This window comes from Plecotus auritus (assembly GCF_963455305.1).
Source record: "Plecotus auritus genome assembly, chromosome: X".
Classification (NCBI taxonomy): Eukaryota; Metazoa; Chordata; class Mammalia; order Chiroptera; family Vespertilionidae; genus Plecotus; species Plecotus auritus.
This window is the reverse complement of record NC_137784.1, coordinates 16,901,554-16,920,106: the sequence shown is the minus strand read 5'-3', so window position 1 is coordinate 16,920,106 and position 18,553 is coordinate 16,901,554. Positions and strand designations below refer to the sequence as shown.

The window sequence follows — 18,553 nt, the reverse complement described above, 5'->3', positions numbered from 1 at the left end:
GAGTGACACCAGCTGGGCAAGAATGAACTTTGAAACTATTCTCATCACTGGCTTATTTTGCCAGGTACAGAAGACTATATGGATGTTGGCACACACTGTGAATATTTCATCCACAGAATATAAAGAGCTTTCATTAGAACAAGAGAGAGAAAAACCTATAGTCTGGAGAACAAAAGCTAAGAGTTCCAAGTTTTAGTGGCCATGTTTCCCAAAGGGCTATTGTATAAAAGCGTAATACTATATTTTTTTTCTATTCACAGATGGAAAAGAGTAAAATTTTGCTTTATTTAAGCCCAATAGCAATAATCTTGCATGGATTTCAGAAAAATGATACACATTTTACTGTGGGATAATAAGGATCATTAGTTATTAGAGAGAATAAATCATTCTCTTTCAATTCAACAGACTTATTCATTCACTCATTTAATAGACTACCCTCTCTCCTTTTCACTAAAATGTCCTTCCCATACAGAACACCTGGCCACGCAACATGCCACCAGACAGACTTCAGGAGGTATCTTGATGGGGAGAAATAGAGAATTTCCAAAGGGAATCCACGGGATAAAACCAACACTTGATGCTTGCCTTTCATTTCAAGGAAAGCAGTATAAAAGCAATAGAAAAAGGAAAAGGTAGTTGAAAAATATAGTTGCTCTCCACAAAAGAATCTTAAAAATAAAAAATCATGAACTTAATAATTTTCCTAAATGAAATTATGCCATTATTCTTGATTTCTTTGTACCAACTAAAAGGACAAAGTATCAAACTTCAGTAAAGTTTCAACACTATAATACATTTCATTAATCAAAGATAAAAACTACATTAAAAGCAAGAGAATTATTTTATGTCTGTGATTAGGCAGTTGGAGGGCTTGCATTCTATGTATACATTTTTACACTTCAACTTATTTAACAGTGTCAGTTCAGTAACTGCAGTTTTTTTACATAAAGAAAACAGATTTAGAATTTTAAAAACAAATTATAGTAATTTTATGCCTACAGCTTGCACCTCTTAGAAACTACGCACCCCCTAACACTCCCCTTATTTTACCACCACTTCCCCATCTCCACCCTCCTCCTCTCTAAAACCACAGGCTAAGTGAGAACTGATAACAGGGGCCTCAAATTCCCTAATGAAGGACAGCCACCCTAATTTTCACTTGGGGTAGAGGAATAAAGGATGCAGATCAAAGTATAGCTCCTGAATAGGGCAGGGCGCAAATGCATGCAATATATGCCTGGCGAGCTCCAGTGTGTTCTACAGATCTTCATGGTGCCTGGCACATACTGTCCTGAACTGCATTAATGTGGAACCTCCTATGAGGAGACAGGGAGAGATAAAGGACCATGAGATTTATTACTACAGTAGATAGAGATGTGGATACCGCTGGTGATGGCGGTGGGAAAAGAGGATGAGCAGGGGAGGAAGGGGACTGCAAAATAATGACAACCTCATTCGCCCTCAGTATAAAAACTGCTATCAAGTGGCAGAAGATAAAAATGAGAAAAAGAAGATAAAAGGGGGGGGCAGCATCAATCCCTTAGGGTGGAGGACACAGGCCCTTCTGGCACCTCTAACTGGCAACCTGGCACCAAGAAGGAGCTGACCAGAATAGTGTCCATACAGTCAGGGCTGCACTGAGAACTTGCAGGTGATGAGATAGGAGAGATTGGGACATGGCAGGACCATGGACTATGCACAAGCACAGAGGGTTCCCTCTGTAGACTGAGATCTGTCAGTAATAACATGAAACCTCTGAAGATGGGATCTACCAGGGCCATCGGAATCATTTGTGAAAACTGGATTTATAAGGCAGCCTATGACCAGTAATTAGGATAAAGTCTGGCTTTAAGCAAGTCAAACTCTACCCACTGCTTAATTTATACAAAATCCATCTTTAGCCCTGGCAGGCATGGCTCAATGGTCAGAGCTTCGGACCATGCACCGAAGAGTCTCAGGTTGATTCCCGGTCAAGGACACGTACCTGGGTTGCAGGTTTGATACCTGGCCCCAGTTGGGGCACATGCAGGAGGCAACCAAAGGATGTGTCGCTCTCACACAGATGTTTCTCTCTCTCTCTTTCCCCTCTCCCCCCTCCCTTCCTCTCTCCCTAAAAATCAATGGAAAAAATATACTCGGGTGAGAATTAACAAAACAAACAAACAAACAGAAGATCTTAAATATGACCCCAGAACCAACAAAATCAGTCTGGTCTCCACTTGCTCTTAAGCTGAGCTGGCATCAGGCTATCCCTCTGGGCAGGCCCCACCACTCTTTATTCTACAGCTCTTTTGCTTAAATACAAGGCTCCACATTTATCTGGTAAATGTCACTCATGGGGCGGGGCTTATTCCTTTTACCCCTCCTCAACACTGGAAAATTCAAAACTAAAAAAGGAAAGGGTAATGGTTAGCATTTAGATCAGGTTCTTGATCATACAAATGGAAAAACTGGGAGATCTACTCTAAACAAAATAATGGTTTTGCTCAGGAGTTTTCAGTGGGGAGGGGTGGGGCTTACAGCGGGGAGAGGAGGGAGAAGATAAAAGCTCCTGAGCCTTCACATCCACGCCATCCCACTCCTGGTTGAAACATCTACATCACCTCTCAGAGCTAAGAGGGGGCAATACAGTTTAGCGCAGTGGTTAAGAGTACAAGTTTTGGAGCCACACAGAGTTGGGTCCCAATTCAGTCACTGCCAGCTATGTGACAAGACCAAGTTAGTTACTCCTCTAAGCTTCGGCTTCCTTCTCTGTAAAATGGAACAAATACAATATAGGCGCACGAGGTTGAGGCAAAAATTAAATGAGAAATATATGCAAAATACTTATCGCAGCATCCGGTAGAGTAAGCACTGAACACAGAGGCAAGAAAAAAATAAAAAGGAAGCTAAAAAATATTGTGCACTCATGCTCCCACCTCCCAGCTGAGGATTTATAAATATCATCAAATACAACTCAACTTTGAGAATACATTATATGATGATTCGGGTAGCAGAATTTTTATCTTCCTAATTATGTTTTGCTTAGGCAAATGTCAAAAATGAGCTTCCACTTCCAGAGCAGATACTGATGGGATAGTGGAAACGGGACTTGTGGGAAGAGCTCAGACACATACTCAGCAGGAGCAGGAAGGAGAATATGTGACTTGATAATTCATCTGTCTAATCTCAGTCTACAATGCACACTGAGCACTAACTATGTGCAAATCTCAAGGACTGAAGGAGTTTGATATATTTATGCAGGAGCCTGGCAGGAGGGTGGGATGTGGCTGCTAACAGCACTAACTATGCACTCCCTCTGCTCCTGGGCTATGTGCAGCATCTCCCATGCATCATCTTTTAAAAATATATATATGTAAAATTGATTTCAGAAAGGAAGGGAGAAGGAGAGAGATAGAGAGAAACATCAATGGTGAGAGAGAATAATTGATTGGCTGCTTCCTGCACGCCCCACAACCTGGGCATGTGCCCTGACCAGGAATCGAACCATGACCTCCTGGTTCATACGTCGATGCTCAACCACTGAGCCATGTCGGCTGGGCTCACATGCCACATCTTACTGCTCCCTCAGAGCAACTGTAATTTAGGACTTCAGAAACCAAGGTTTAGACAAAGATTTGGAGGCTTGCAAAAGCCACAGAACCACAATCAGCATTGGAACCCAAGTCCCTATGATGCAAAAACCCATGTCTTAAGCTAGACATTTTGATGAGAAGAGGGGGAGATTTTCCATGAAGCAGGGACAGAATGAGCAATGCCATATTTAAGAGACCCTGAGTATACTGTTTAAGAAATAAGGCTATAAATACAGGTTGGAGCTAGTGGGCTAAGAGTCTATAACTGCCCAAAATGTCAGTGGCTGGCTCTAAACTTTACCTGTAGATAGTGAGGAACTATCTAAGGACTTTATTATGCATTACTGTAATCTGTGCATAAAATGGAAGGAACAGAGCCGAGACCTTAAAGCAATGTAACTCTTAGATTTCTAAGCAAGAGATGACCATCTGGCGACAACAACAAAATCAAAACATTGAGGTTTCAGGGTTGGCTGGCACCTCCTGGGATGATGAAAAATAAGGAATCAGCCAAGTCCTAGAAGTTAAAAATGAGTCCGATTTTAGAAGAATTTAAATGAACGTGAGAATAGGGTACTCACAGGGAACTGAATACTACAACAAACTTTTTTAATGTTAAGAAAGCTCTTTTCTCACTTTATGTGAAAATACCTTTAGAGACAATCAATCAAGATACCATCAATCTCCTTAGTAATGTAAGTTCACTAATAAAAGCTACAACAATATGAACTCATAGACTTACAATGGTGCCCAAAATCTTCTCCATTCTTTCTATTGCCTTCTCTCTCCCATCAGCATTTACTGACTGAGTGCCAACTAGGGAGCAGGCATGTGGTTACAGAGGTGGCAAGTATGTGGAGTTTGTAGTCTATGAGTGGAGACACACATTAACCAAACCACTACAAGAATAAATGCCCAATTTTAAACAAAGGAGTGCTTGACTCAGCACTGTGCCTATACAAAGGCCCACAACAGTTGAAGGAGGGAGGACGGAGAGTGTTGCTATTGCTTGTGAGGAGCTATGTGAACTCGGGGCACTTACCTAGCCATGTTGCTATGAGGACAGCATCAATTCCGTCTATCGGCTCACAGATCCGAGCCACAACTGGGTGGATCTGCTGGGCCAGGTAGTATTGGGTGTCAATGGTTAAATTGTCTTGTTTCTGCAGCTGCTCAGGTGCATAGGCCCTCTGACTCGCACTGAGATTTGACCCATCCTGTAAGAGGACACAGTACAAGGAAAGTTATAAGAAATTCAACCCTCCACATACTTGCTTGGGCAAAAGAGGAACAAGAATTCAAATTTTGTGTATTTAATTCCAAACACCAAGAAGTCCTTTTTTAAAAAAAATCTCATTATTGATTTTCAGAAAGAGAAGAAGGGAGAAGGAGAGAAACAAAAAATATCAATGAGAAAAACATTGATTGGTTGCCTACTGAACACCCCCCATACCAGGGATGGAGCCTGAAACTCAGGCATGCGCCCTGACAAGGAATGGAATTGGCAACCCCTTGGTGCATGGGACAACGCGCAACCCACTGAATCACACCACTCAGGGCATCAAGAAGTTCTTCTAACCCAGTGGTCGGCACACTGCGGCTCGCGAGCCACATGCGGCTCTTGGGCCCCTTGAGTGTGGCTCTTCCACAAAATACCACGGCCTGGGCGAGTCTATTTTGAAGAAGTGGTGTTAGAAGAAGTTTAAGTTTAAAAAATTTGGCTCTCAAAAGAAATTTCAATCGTTGTACCTTTGATATTTGGCTCTGTTGACTAATGAGTTTGCCGACCACTGTTCTAACCTATTGGTGAAGATTTCATAAGCATCTAAGAGTAGGAAGATGAAGGAGAACATCGCGCCCACTGCCGAAGAATATAAATCCAGCATGTGTTGTGTTCTATTTTTTGTTGAAACATGAAACCAACAAAATGGCATGCCTAGATTAAATAATTCCACCTGCCACATCACAGAAACACATTGAGACTTGCTAACAATTAGTCTAGTCAGAGGGCCTTTTAGGAGTGATGACAAAAAACATGTGTGATCCTTTTATTATGTTAATGCAACCCCTTCATGCAGGCATTCTAGTCATGGTATCATCTTAAAGGCCCCGGGAGTAATATTGTCCACAAGAACTGCATATATCATTGAGAAGCAGATGAGCAAGGGGAAAAGCTGGGAATGAAACCCACAGGGTAGTCACTTATGTACAAGATATAACAGGTAAGAGTAAAATTAATGAGGTATCTGGTGGAGTTGGCCTAAAGCAAAATATTTGGCCACTGGAATGAAGGGCATGCCATCTTGCACTGTTTATATGGTTCTTCCTCAAAGCAAGGAGGATGGTCAGAGAGCCTTTAAGGAGTTTCTCTCTATAAAAAGAAAAGTTGTGAAATTCTATGTAACTGGCCCATATACAGTCCTGTGGGTGATGTCACCATCATCTGTGAATCAAAAAGTTCATCACTTTACTGGACCAACATCCAACAACTCACTCCACTCTTCCTCTTGTCTGCAACAACAGAATTTAATATTCAGACTAGTAAATTATAACTATTCACAGTGCTCAGCTGCTCTGCAAAACTGATTATAATGTGAATCCTATTCTTTCATTCCTGCTACAATCAGTCCCTTCTCAGCTCAGAGCCCAGCCCAAAGCAAAAGCAACATTCGATGCCGCTGTCTTTATCAGAGACTGGAAGTGGGGGTCTCTTTCTCTGGCGGTGCTCTTGACGGAAACAAACTGGGATATTTATCAACTAGGTTCTACCTATTCTAAGATATAATGAAATATCTGGAAAGGGAGCAAACCTCAGATTAAAAGACTTGCTTATAATTATTTTTTAGTTTATAACACAGTAAAAAAAATTAGGCAAAATTAATCAACTTTAATTGTTGCCCTTTCAGAAGTTTGAATTTTTAGATGAGTAAAATGACAATGACAAAATGAGTATGCATATGAACCAGGAGGTCAGGAGTTGCGGGTTTGATCCCTAATGGGGGTGTGCAGGAGGCAGCTGATCAATGATCCTCTCTCATTATTGATGTTTCTATCTCTCTCTTCCTTTCCCTTCCTCTCAGAAATAAATACAATTATGTATTTTTTTAAATGGCACTTGAGCCCTAGCTGGGTGCTCAATGGTTAGAGCATTAGACCATAGACTGAAGAGTCCCAAATTCAATTCTGGTCAAGGGTACGTACATCAGTTGCAGTCTCAATCACTGGCCCTGGTCGAGGCACATGCAGGAGGCAACCAATCAATATTTTTCTGTCTCTCCCTCTCCCTTCCACTCTCTCTAAAAATCAATGAAAAAATATCCTTGGGTGAGTATTAAAAAAAATGGCGCTTGAGTTACTTTCTAATATACCATTAGAAGATGTTCTCATCAGCAGTTGAAAATGCCCAAGCATCTTCAGTTGAAAAAGTTTTTATTTTAAATATTCACATAAAAATTAGTTTTAACAGTGACCCCAAACATTTCTTATTGTATTTTAAAAATCTGAGCTTAAACATAACTAAATGCAAAAGAATGGATAAGATGACAGGTTTTGCTGTGTTGTATTAGAAAAATATTTAGGCTGTGACATAAAACCTAATTCACAAACCTAGCAAGAACCCCATGGTATATGCAATAACATGCAGCATATACCTTTAAAATCAGATTAAGGAATAATGTTGGTCTCGCTTGAAGTGCCCATGTAGTAATTTGTGAACTTCACAAAATACATGCTTCACAGAAACAACCGGGTACAGTCAATTCATTCAAAACTATGTAGTCATCTTTAGTAAAAAAGTAATGGGAAAATTTGTTAAACAGATGACAAGTGGTCCCCTGAAAGTGTTAGTCATGCCTTATGGAAATGATGTCCACTGAAAGTTAAATAATTAAGCATTTAAAACTTAAGCAATAAGTGAAAGCTGATTTAAGATATCAGCAAATAATTCATGTAGGTTTTACAAGACCACATACTACAATACAAATTAGATACCAAAAACATTACCCTGAACTCATCTAAAATTATAGTCTGAGTAAGTTATCAGTAGAACACTATATTCTAAATGTAAATTTTAAACAAAAGAGAACCTGTTTAAGAGATAGGCTATACTTGGAGGGCACTTCTGCTTAGAGCAATAAACAATTCTCTTAAAATGTATGATCATACATTTTCAAAAACATAGTCTAAAAATATGGTTGTGTTTGAAGCACAGAAAGAATAATATGAGTGCTTAAAAGCAAAAGAGGTAGGCAGCTTTGGTGAAAATGGGCATGTCCCAGTGCTAGGGGACAAAGGCAAAATAAAGGCCTAGAGCATTTCTTGGGATACAGTGAGAAGAATAAGTTAATAAAAAAGAAAAATAAACTGTAGTTTTTGTTCTTTTTAATATATTTTATTGATATTTTATAGAGAGGAAGGGAGAGGGATAGAGAGCTAGAAACATCGATGAGAGAGAAACATCGATCAGCTGCCTCCTGCACACCTCCCACTGGGGATGTGCCCACAACCAAGGTACATGCCCTTAACCGGAATCGAACCCGGGACCCTTCAGTCCGCAGGCCAACGCTCTATCCACTGAGCCAAACCAGTTTCGGCTAAACTGCAGTTTTAACAAGCAAGTTAAGGTCCAGTACCAGTGGATAAGGGAAATGTTGAAAAGACAGCAAATTGTATTTATTGTAGTATATTAGCATCAGCATTTGAGCTTTTCTGTATCAATAAGCCCTGAGAAGAAGAAATCATAAGACCTAAGAGTTAAATATTTTTTATTGATTTTTAGAGAGAGGAAGGAAGAGGGATAGAGAGATAGAAACATCGATGAGAGAGAAACATCATCTACTGGCTGCCTCCTACATGCCCCCTATTGGGGATCGAACCTGGGCATGTGCCCTAACTGGGAATGGAACCAGTGACTTCTTGGTTCATAGGTCGGTGTCGGTGCTCAACCACTGGCCATATCGGCCGAGCAAGACCTACTATTTAGATATCAAAAAATATAACTTCGACTTTTAAATACATCGGTCATACTACCATACGTCTCCGTTCTACTTTTAGCCGAAACATAACTGTGGCTGGATTTCATTATTAGATGCTATTTAAAGTTATATGCTCCCATATTGCTCCTCTCATTAATAATCCAAGAGCTTTTCCATGTATGTGAAGACAGTAATTTTAAAAAACTGGCCTATTTACCAAAATCTCTACTTGCATAATATGAAAATTGTTGTGTTTTTTTTTTTGAGATGAGATTTGTCAGAGGCAATATGCAAAGCACATTAAGGGCTTGAGCGAGTCAGACATTTATGGAAATATTTTCCTGCAGGAATTGGTTTTCTGTAACAGTTCTTAATCAAGGGTAACCCTAGGAGGGAGACAGAGTCAAGTGCCGATTCCTGTCCATGTAGTTAAATCTTGTGTTATGTACATCATCTACAGTACTGAGCAGATATTAGCAAATGACTTTTAAATTTTGAAATGACTCTATGACTTAAAAACACATTGAGTATAGTTCGACAAAGATCAATGCTAGTGCAATGAAGTTTAAGGTTTATCTAAAACTTCTTACTGTAACAACACAATGCAATAATTAATTCAAAAGCAGCAGCCTTATTCAAATGAATTATGCCTTTTGGTAGACAGGACAGATCATAATCATTTTAAAGAATCTGGATAGAGGCTATGACTGACTGACTTTTTTTTTTTTTTTACAGAGAGAAGGAATGAGACTTCTCCTTTGTTCCAACTGAAGTGTTTTCAAAGAAAAGAACTGCTCTTCTGTCCTACCCTCTCTCCCCATCCCTAATTGTTAGAGGCATGCTACTCTCAAAAGAAACCAGTTAGTGGTGTCAAGCTGTGCTCTATAAGGCCTAGAGGTTCCTCAGAGTTGCCTTGTAGAGAAGGAAAGAAAGTGGGTTCTAGGCCCCCTCCACTCAAAAAAAGGAAAAAAAGAGGAAACGGTTTAATTTGTGTTTTCTCAATAAGGTATATTTTTAGGATATCTCATCTTCCTCCATATAATCATGCATTTCACATTTCTTTCAAGTAATTATTTGAACAAAGGCTATGGAAAATGCATTTACTCTCTTATTCTACCAATATTCATAATGGAAACTGTGGCAAAAGGAATGATAAATGCTGCTGGACATATGACCAAACCTATATATACATTTTCACTGAAGTTAACTGTAGTTACTGTCATACACCTGTCTCACCAAATTAATTTCAGTGACCCAAAATACAAGTCTTTGTTTTACAAAAATTTTAATAAAATATGCCATATCCTGACTAATGTTTTTAAATGCGATAAAACCAATCAGACTAAACCATCTCTTGACAGCATCAATTATCTTAAAGACTATTAAATAAGACACTGTGGCCATCTGGATTTTACTTTGTGTCATAAGTGGTATGAGTCTTAATTATGATATTTTTACCTGACAGATGACATACGACACAGTATCTCCAGCTTTCACCTTTCTGCCTCCTTGAGAATTTATCCAGAGGGCGACATGTACGTGAGGTAGGCTTTTTTTATCAGGGTAATCCTGAGGCTCCTTTGTCAATGCCTAAAGGAGAAAAAGAGGGAACAAAATGCCCCAAACTTTAAAATAAAACCCTTCTCACACAGCCATACACTAATACATCTTTGCTAGAATCATACTAGCCACATAAACATAAAAATGACATTAAGATATATGTAGAAAACACTGTCACAGAATCTTTAGACATTCCATCCTCCTGCATTAAGTAACTAATGTAACCAGATGCAACCTTGACAAAAAAAAAGAAATACAAGTTTATGGGCTATGACACATAATACTTACACATAAAAAAATTAAGACTATAAATTCAATCTTAAGAGAGTTTCTCCTAATGTTTGCAATTCTCTCACTGAATTAACTGATCAGTTAGGACTGATGGATGATGGATAACAGCTACTCTGACTTACGGATGTGTTTCTCAAAAGCTTTTCTAGCCTAAATAAATCCCAAAGGTACCATAAATCACTGGATTTACTCCCACTGTCAACTTAAGCTCTACAAAGGCAGAATGATGAGTCTCTAACAGAAAGTAAGCGCCAGGAGAGCAGGAACACGTCAGCCTTACTCATAGCTGCATTCCCAGTGCTCAGAATGATACCTGACGTACGGTAGCAACCAAATGTTTGCAGGATAAATGATGTCACTCACTCTAAATTAATTCACTAAGTTCAAGCATAATGTCATGCACGGGTAAAATAGCCAATCAAAGTACAACACTGACCAATAGAGTTTAATGTAAGAGAGTATGCAAAGTTCACTGACATGGTTTCAGATTCCACATTATAAATAACGTTTAAAAAAATACTACTTAGAGAGTCTTGGTGTAGAATAAAAAAAGAATATGCACAATTATCTGAAAAAGTTACTAAAATACCCTGAGTGGCCAGATTATTATGATCTCTGAACGCATAATCATCTGGCCACTCAGTGTATATATGAATTCGTGCATAGGTGGGGTCCGGCCAGCCTGGCCAGGGGGAGGGGACATGGGCGGTTGGCCGGCCTGCCTGCTGGTCAAACTCCTGGTGGAGGGGACAATTTGCATATTAGCCTTCTATTATATAGGATATACACTGAGTGGCCAGATTATCATGCATTCAGAGATCGTAATAATCTGGCCACTCAGTGTACATCTCCCTTTTCCAACTACAAATTTGTGGAAACTGGATTTTCTTCCTATACTCAACCTAAGCCACACATCACAACAAATTGGATGTGCAAGCACATGAGAATCCAGATATATTCTCCTAAACTGGACATTAAAAAGATCTGCAAAATTGTAAAATGATGCCACTCCTCTGGCTAATTTGTTTTTGTTTTAAAATAGTTATTTTATAATGTTATTTTTGTAATCCCATGATGGGCTTATTACTGTTAAACAAATTAATAAATGCTCTTAAAATTTCTCAGTTTTAATTTCTAGCACAGTAAATATCAACACAAACCACATAAACCAAAGCTCTTAGAGGTCTCAATTATTTTCAGAGTGTGAAGGTGTCCTGAGGCTAAGAAATCTGAGAACTGTTACAGTAGAATAAAGCAGGTCCTCAAACACGGCTGCACATACCCACATAATATACACTTTCTAAATCAGACGCTCAGTGTAGGAGAGTGCCTAGGAAACTCTCCAAGTATTTGAATCTCCTCAAACTTGAATAATTCGAAGTCTTGATTGACTCAGTTGGGTAATAGTGCATGGAAATCTTAATCAATATAACTCTACTTGAGAAAACCATTATCTTCTCCAATTGACTATACTTCAGTGCAATGTTAAGAAATTCTGAATTTCATCTGACATACTTTCCAATTATTAAATTGGGACTATTGGGGGGTTTTACAAGCTAGTTTTAGGTGCCTTGATTTCGGGGGGAAAATGCTTTCTGGTGGTTTAGGCTCAAATTAGCCAGGACTATAAAAATCAGCTGTCATATTTTGTGTTACTTTATGAAATATATTTAAGCTAAGACTGCAGTTCAGAAAATCAGTTGTTTGTGGCAACAAGGGCTAAAATTTCTATAGTGGTAAATATCACCACTTCATCCCTCCACCCTAAGCTAACCTCCCATTTTCAACTCCTACCAGCATCATCTATAGCTATTGAAATTTTATTATCTATATCTACATCTACATCTTATCTATCCATCCTGTAGTAAGACCATCCACAACCAGTCACATACATAGACTCTTCCATTCCACTGCCTTTTCAAAGAGATAAAATGTAAAAGCTGAAATGCTCACAAGTTTTAAATAGTATAAATATTCAGACAAATGTTATTCAGTACAAATTAGCTCTGACATATAAACAGCTTACCATAAACAGACATAGGAATAATTATGAAACAGACCTTTCATTAGAATTTATTGTACTTATATCTGCAGAAATTATTTTTATTGAATTTATTGGGGTGACATTGGTTAATAAAAATATATAGGTTTCAGATATACAATTCTACAATATATCATCTGTATATTGTACTGTTATGAAAAATAAGTATAAAAATAGAGGACAGTAAATATCTTCAAGAGACCATTAACATCATGAAAATATAGACCATGATTTGCTCATTCACTTTTATAACCCATAATCTAGTACTGTGCACATAAGAAGTACTCCATGTTTGATGAATAGATGATTAAATAAGCAAATGAGTTCTTTTATAGCTCACTTCAAGTGAAATGGAGGATATATAGACAGTAAGTCACAGTTTCAGTTCTGCCACAGGAAAAAAAGTATGCACAGCCCCATCACACTAAGTACTGACTGTTATCCTATATAATAAAAGCCCAATATGCTAAGTGTCTGGTTGTCCATTCAACCAATCAAAGTGTAATATGCTAATGATATGCTAAGGCTGCTCCACAGCTTGCTATGATGTGCACTGATCACCAGGGGGCAGACAGTTGATCAGTCAACCAGTCGCTATGATGTGCACTGACCACCAGGGGGCAGATGGTTGGCTGATCAACCAGTTGCTATGACGTGCACTGACCACCAGGGGGCAGACACTCCAACCTGTAGGTTAGCTTGCTGCTGGGGTCTGGCCGATTAGGACTGGGCGAGAAGGGTGGGACACACACCTGGAACCCTCCCGCGGTCCCTCCCTGGCTGGCACCAATTGGGACTGGGCGAGACAAGCCAGACACACCCTAGGGCCCTACCACGATCCCTCCCTAGCTGGCCAACCTCCTGCATCCCTCCCTGGCCCCAATCGTGCACCAGTGGGGTCCCTCGGCCTGGTCTGCACCCTCTCACAATCTGGGACCCCTCAGGGGATGTCAGAGAGCCGGTTTTGGCCTGATCCCGCAGGCCAGGCCAAGGGACCCCACTGGTGCACGAATTTGTGCACCGGGCATCTAGTTAATAATAATAATGTATCACTTCTAAGTTGATAATTATCAAAGCTGAATGATGGGTACATGGGGGTTCATGATACTACTCTATTTCTGTATAAGTTTAAATTTTTCAATAATAAAAACTTTAAAATAACAAAACTGTAGATTGTTCATGAGAACACGGAGATTGCCAGTATGTTTATGACTCTAGGTTTCTTTGCACACTAGTAATACTGTCTCATCATTCATATGAGATGACGGTGTGGGCCCACTACCCTAGAGGACGTGTGCTCAGTGTTGTTTTGCTAATAATGTATTCATATTTAGACTGAGCCTTCCAAACTCATGGAATCACACACTTCTAAGAAGGTAGACAGTGTCAAGGATACAGTGTGTAGAATAGATGCTAAAATTGATCAGAGGCAGATTGAAATAATAACTCTTACTCAATTCAAATTTTTGAGAGAGACAAAACAAAATATAAAAAGAAACCATTTCTAGATGTCACAAGTGATTCCATGCCATTGCATCACTTAAAGTGAAGAGCTAGTGCCAAGGCACAATAATTCAATATTTTTATGTATAAATTAATGTCTTCTTTTGTGACTAAAGGTATCACGGGACAAAGTATAATGAACAAGTGACTTACCTAAGACTAAATACAAATCATAAGGACATACATAGAAAATATTCATGCTCTCTAGAAATCAAAGAAATGTAAATGAAATCCAACAGTGAAATTTTGTTTCATATCCAATATTTTATTTAAATATCACCAATGATTGCATCGCCAATGAAATATCACCAATACAAACAAATCTGTGGTGAAATTGGCATATATTTTCTTATTATCAATTGGTATCACCTTTTTGCAAAGCAATTTGACAAGAGCCATACAGATCTTCATATCTTTTGACTAAAATATTCCACTTCAAGGACTCTAAACTAAGAAAGTAATTGAAAGTAATTGATCCAATAGCAAAAATAAATAATTTAAATAATAAAACAAAAAATTTAAATAAATATGTATCAGTGAAATATAAGTAAGATTAACACAATGATATACAAGATGGTTTTTAAAGTAATATAAAAATGTGAAAAAAATTGCTTATGTTAAGTGAAAATAGATTTCAGTATATCAATATTGTAATTGCTGCAATGTAAAAATGTTTTCAAGAGTAAAATGCAAAAATAGCAAGCATTACTTTTTTCTTTTGATAATATTTCTTTTTTAAAATACATTTTTTATTTTTAAATTAGTTTATATCCTATATTATTTTGTATTAGTTACATGTGTACAGCATAGTGGTTAGACCAGCGGTCAGCAAACTCATTAGTTAATAGAGCGGCAAACCGCGGCTCGCAAGCCGCATGTGGCTCGCGAGCCGCGGTTTGCCAACCACTGAGTTATACAATCATATACTTTACAAAGCCAGGTGGGTACTGAAAATATTGGGGCAAGCATTACTTTTAACATAAGGGAATTATGATTGAGTTTTAATTCTAAAATTTTCATTTAATATAATGATTATATTCTTTTTTATTAAAATTACATTTTATGAGCTTTGACAGCAAAATCTATTTATCACAAAACTGGTAAAATGGTATGTGCAAAATTAGCTTCTAAGTATGTAAGGGTACTTACTCTTTCTGAATGGAAAAAATCTGTAACCTAACATCTTGTAAATGAGGATTTTATTTTTTCAAACTAGGTAAGAAAAAAGCATTCCCTATTTTCAAAAACTAAGACTGCCCATAAAATGTAACTTATATCCGAGAAAAATGCCTACTTACAGTACCTCTAAGGATCACCTTCTGTGAAGTTACACGCAAGCATGCACACACGTTCTCTCTTCCTCTCTCTCTCTCAGCTGACAGGCCTGACCCCAAACAACTATAACTTAGGAGGACTATGAAGAAGGCAGTACTCTCTAGTCCCTGAAACATCAACTATATCACTCCACAGAACTTCTAGGAAGAAGGCTTCCATGAATTAAAGTAAGAATGACGAGAGAAGACCCTACAGCAGACATGGAGGTACCAGTGGCTGGAACAGGAAGTGTTATGCTAATGCTCAGTCTGTGAGATAGTTATTAAGCAGCTTTCATCACCAGCTAGAATTTATTTCAATTGCAAGGATGAGGTGGTTATTCAACTATCTGAAGGAGGAGAAAAACACATGGCAACAGCTGGGCTCAGCAATAAATGCTACATTTACCTTGTTAATTTCAAACTGGCTCACTGGGACACTGCCATTTAGCACATCTTCTCCAATTTCTATTAACCTCTTCTGAATATTTTCCACTATAGTGTCCCGGCTTTGATCAGAAAGAATCTGGCCAATGACAAAGCTGCAAAAAAAAAGAGAGGGACTGATTTTTTAAATATCGTACTTCATTAATAAAGGAGAAAAAAGGAAGATAAATGCCAATAGATTAACATGTGGACAAGAACTGTAATAAAAGCTAACATGAGGATTAAAGTCTAAAAGGCCATTACTATTTGTTTTTTAACATTAACTCTGTCAAAGGTTTACCAACCTTGGAATGTCAGGTTTGCCCTTATACATACAGATAATTTTTTATGCAGCATCTAATGCATCATACAAAATACAGACAGAAAAGGTATGTATTCCGTTGTATTTTTAAGCAATTACAAAATTCAAAAGCAGTTATACTCTACTCATAAGTTAAAATGTCAGATGATAAGTATTTCACTTTCCTCATAAAGCACCAAGATGTTATCTCTGATATCAAGATATCATCTCTGCCTAAGATGATCATTAGCTAAGTAAGTAGAAATATACAGCTCTCTATGTAAATTTAAAAAACACACAAATATTTCAAATTTTTCTTTCTTCAGCTTCATTACATTGCTCAGTGTTCTTCTCTAACTTCACACTATCCCTTAAAAACATCATGTTATTCCACCAGACTCCCACAAAGAGGAAAAAACAACAAAAACAAAAACGAAAAGGAGTAAGAAAGCCAATATTTTATCCATTTCTGAGAAAAATGCAGAGCGAGTGTTTGACAGCTGCATTATAATTTGTCAGAAAAAGAACCCTGACAAAAACATTTGTATAGCTTTAATTACTAATACATTTCTAACTCAGAGAAATTTACTTCTATTATGATGCATCTTTTCTTGGAAAACACAAAGCTGAAGAGAACACTCTAATCGACAGTCTATACAAAGTACTTTCATCTTTGGTACATTTGGGGGCAATGAAGCATTTCAAACTACATTTCATAAAAGGCTAACAGTGACCTATACTTGGATGATCAACTTTGCCTAATCAAGAGTAGTTTGCAGAAGCAACAATTGCTCACAATCTCCTGACTTGAAAACAAGAGGAAGAATGGAAAACAAGTAAAATATGCTGATATTCAGCAATGTTAAAATTAATTTAAAATTTCGTTTTCAAAAAAAAATTTCTTCTATTTTCAGAACTGCTCAGGATCAAACCATAAAGTACCTAACAATTCATTTTCCAAATGGGTGTTTTATAAATTAATATGATCCTAAAAAAATAAAACAGGTCTTAATACAATCTTTAGTCTCAGGTGCAAAGCTAGGGGGTCACGCACGAGGTACCTATTATTTCTGAGGTACACAAGGTATTTGAGAACTAGCTCTTAAATTAACCTGAGGTTAGTAAGAATATTTGCACACAAATTATATTGGTGGGAACAAAGTCTCACTCCATGGTCCACTCTGAATTCCAGAACATTTTAAGCCATAAAATGGGGATGCCTTAACAATTATGTTCCTAAAAGGTTCTAGGATAATACAGGAACCAATACATGGCACTCTCTAATAAGAATATTAAAGCAAAACAATACAACAACATTAAACAAAACCAACTCTGTAAGGATCAAAATGTGAAAGTTTACCCTCACCATGAGTAAAAACTCATGAGATGAATTCTACAGCAAGCATCTCTTACTGAGCGAGTGTGGCTTTTGAAAAATATATCAAACTCCACTCCAAATAAGTAAGAGTTGTTAATATGCAATAATAATAATAAGAAAAAAGAAACTGTGTGCTCGTGCTTGGCAGAATCACAAGCGTTGTCCATGTCATTCATACCTAAATTTTTAAGACAAACAACAAAATAAAAAACCAAAGAAGAACTCACTTTCCAGTGTCTTTAGCAAGATCACACCAATCTCTTCTAACTATATCTAATCCTTTCAGCTCCTGTTTGGTGACGTAATTCCCATCCGACGTTGGTTCTACAACTAGAGCAGCATATTTCTTTTTCTTTAACAGTAGCAGAGACTTGAAAATTCCATCAATGTCTATTTCAAGCAGTTTGTACAATTTATTCACTTCACTTTTTACCTGTGAAAATTTCAATCATTAATTTTATATTCTCAAGCATCTAGTAGGAAGAACATGAACATGCTATAAATTCCCAGGAGTTAATCTAAACAGAACTTGAAGTCACATGATACTAGAATGCATTTACTCAGCATATATGGAACATGCTATTTTGTTGGATTCGATACAGAACACTTAAAAAAAAGCACAGGGACAGAACTGGCAGGTCAGCCTCAAAATTATAAAAATTATGACATAGTCTTTTTAAAATCTAAAATCTAAATGCATATGTACTTACCTTCAAACTACTGAATTAGAGATTACACAGTCCAGAAATAAGTAAAACTTGAACTATTAAAATAATGTCTATAATCTTGCTGTACCTTAAATATAAGCAAATAAATATATGCTGAACAAATAAATGAACAGTCACCTGCTCTTTATTGATAGGGACATGACACAGACCATCGCCACTAGGGAAAATACATAGTTTTTCAAGGTCCAATATGAGTTCAATATGCTGGCTTACTCTCAAGCGAAGACTATAGCTCAAATTTCATACATTTCAGAGAAGACAGGTAGGAAGGTGTCAGTTTGTAAGATGATACCTTATTATGTGTGTACTAGAGGCCCGGTGCACGAAATTTGTGCACGGTGTGCGGGGGTGTCCCTCAGCCCAGCCTGCACCCTCTCCAATCTGGGACCTCTCGAGGGATGTCCGACTGCCCATTTAGGCCAGATCCCGGTAGGATTGGGCCTAAACGGGCAGTCAGACATCCC

The 18,553-nt window shown here is 37.9% G+C and overlaps 1 protein-coding gene across 1 annotated transcript in view; it reads right to left on the bottom strand.

The window, feature by feature from the left end:
• The window catches only part of POLA1 (DNA polymerase alpha 1, catalytic subunit), a 319,132-nt gene that overhangs the window by 182,464 nt on the left and 118,115 nt on the right, over positions 1–18,553 (bottom strand). Inside the window, exons 29-32 of the mRNA XM_080652141.1 lie at positions 17,589–17,794; positions 15,666–15,798; positions 10,007–10,138; positions 4,618–4,792 (exon numbers count right to left, since the gene is read on the bottom strand). Coding sequence (XP_080508267.1) covers positions 4,618–4,792; positions 10,007–10,138; positions 15,666–15,798; positions 17,589–17,794 — 646 coding nt within the window. The remainder of the gene's footprint in view (positions 1–4,617; positions 4,793–10,006; positions 10,139–15,665; positions 15,799–17,588; positions 17,795–18,553) is intronic.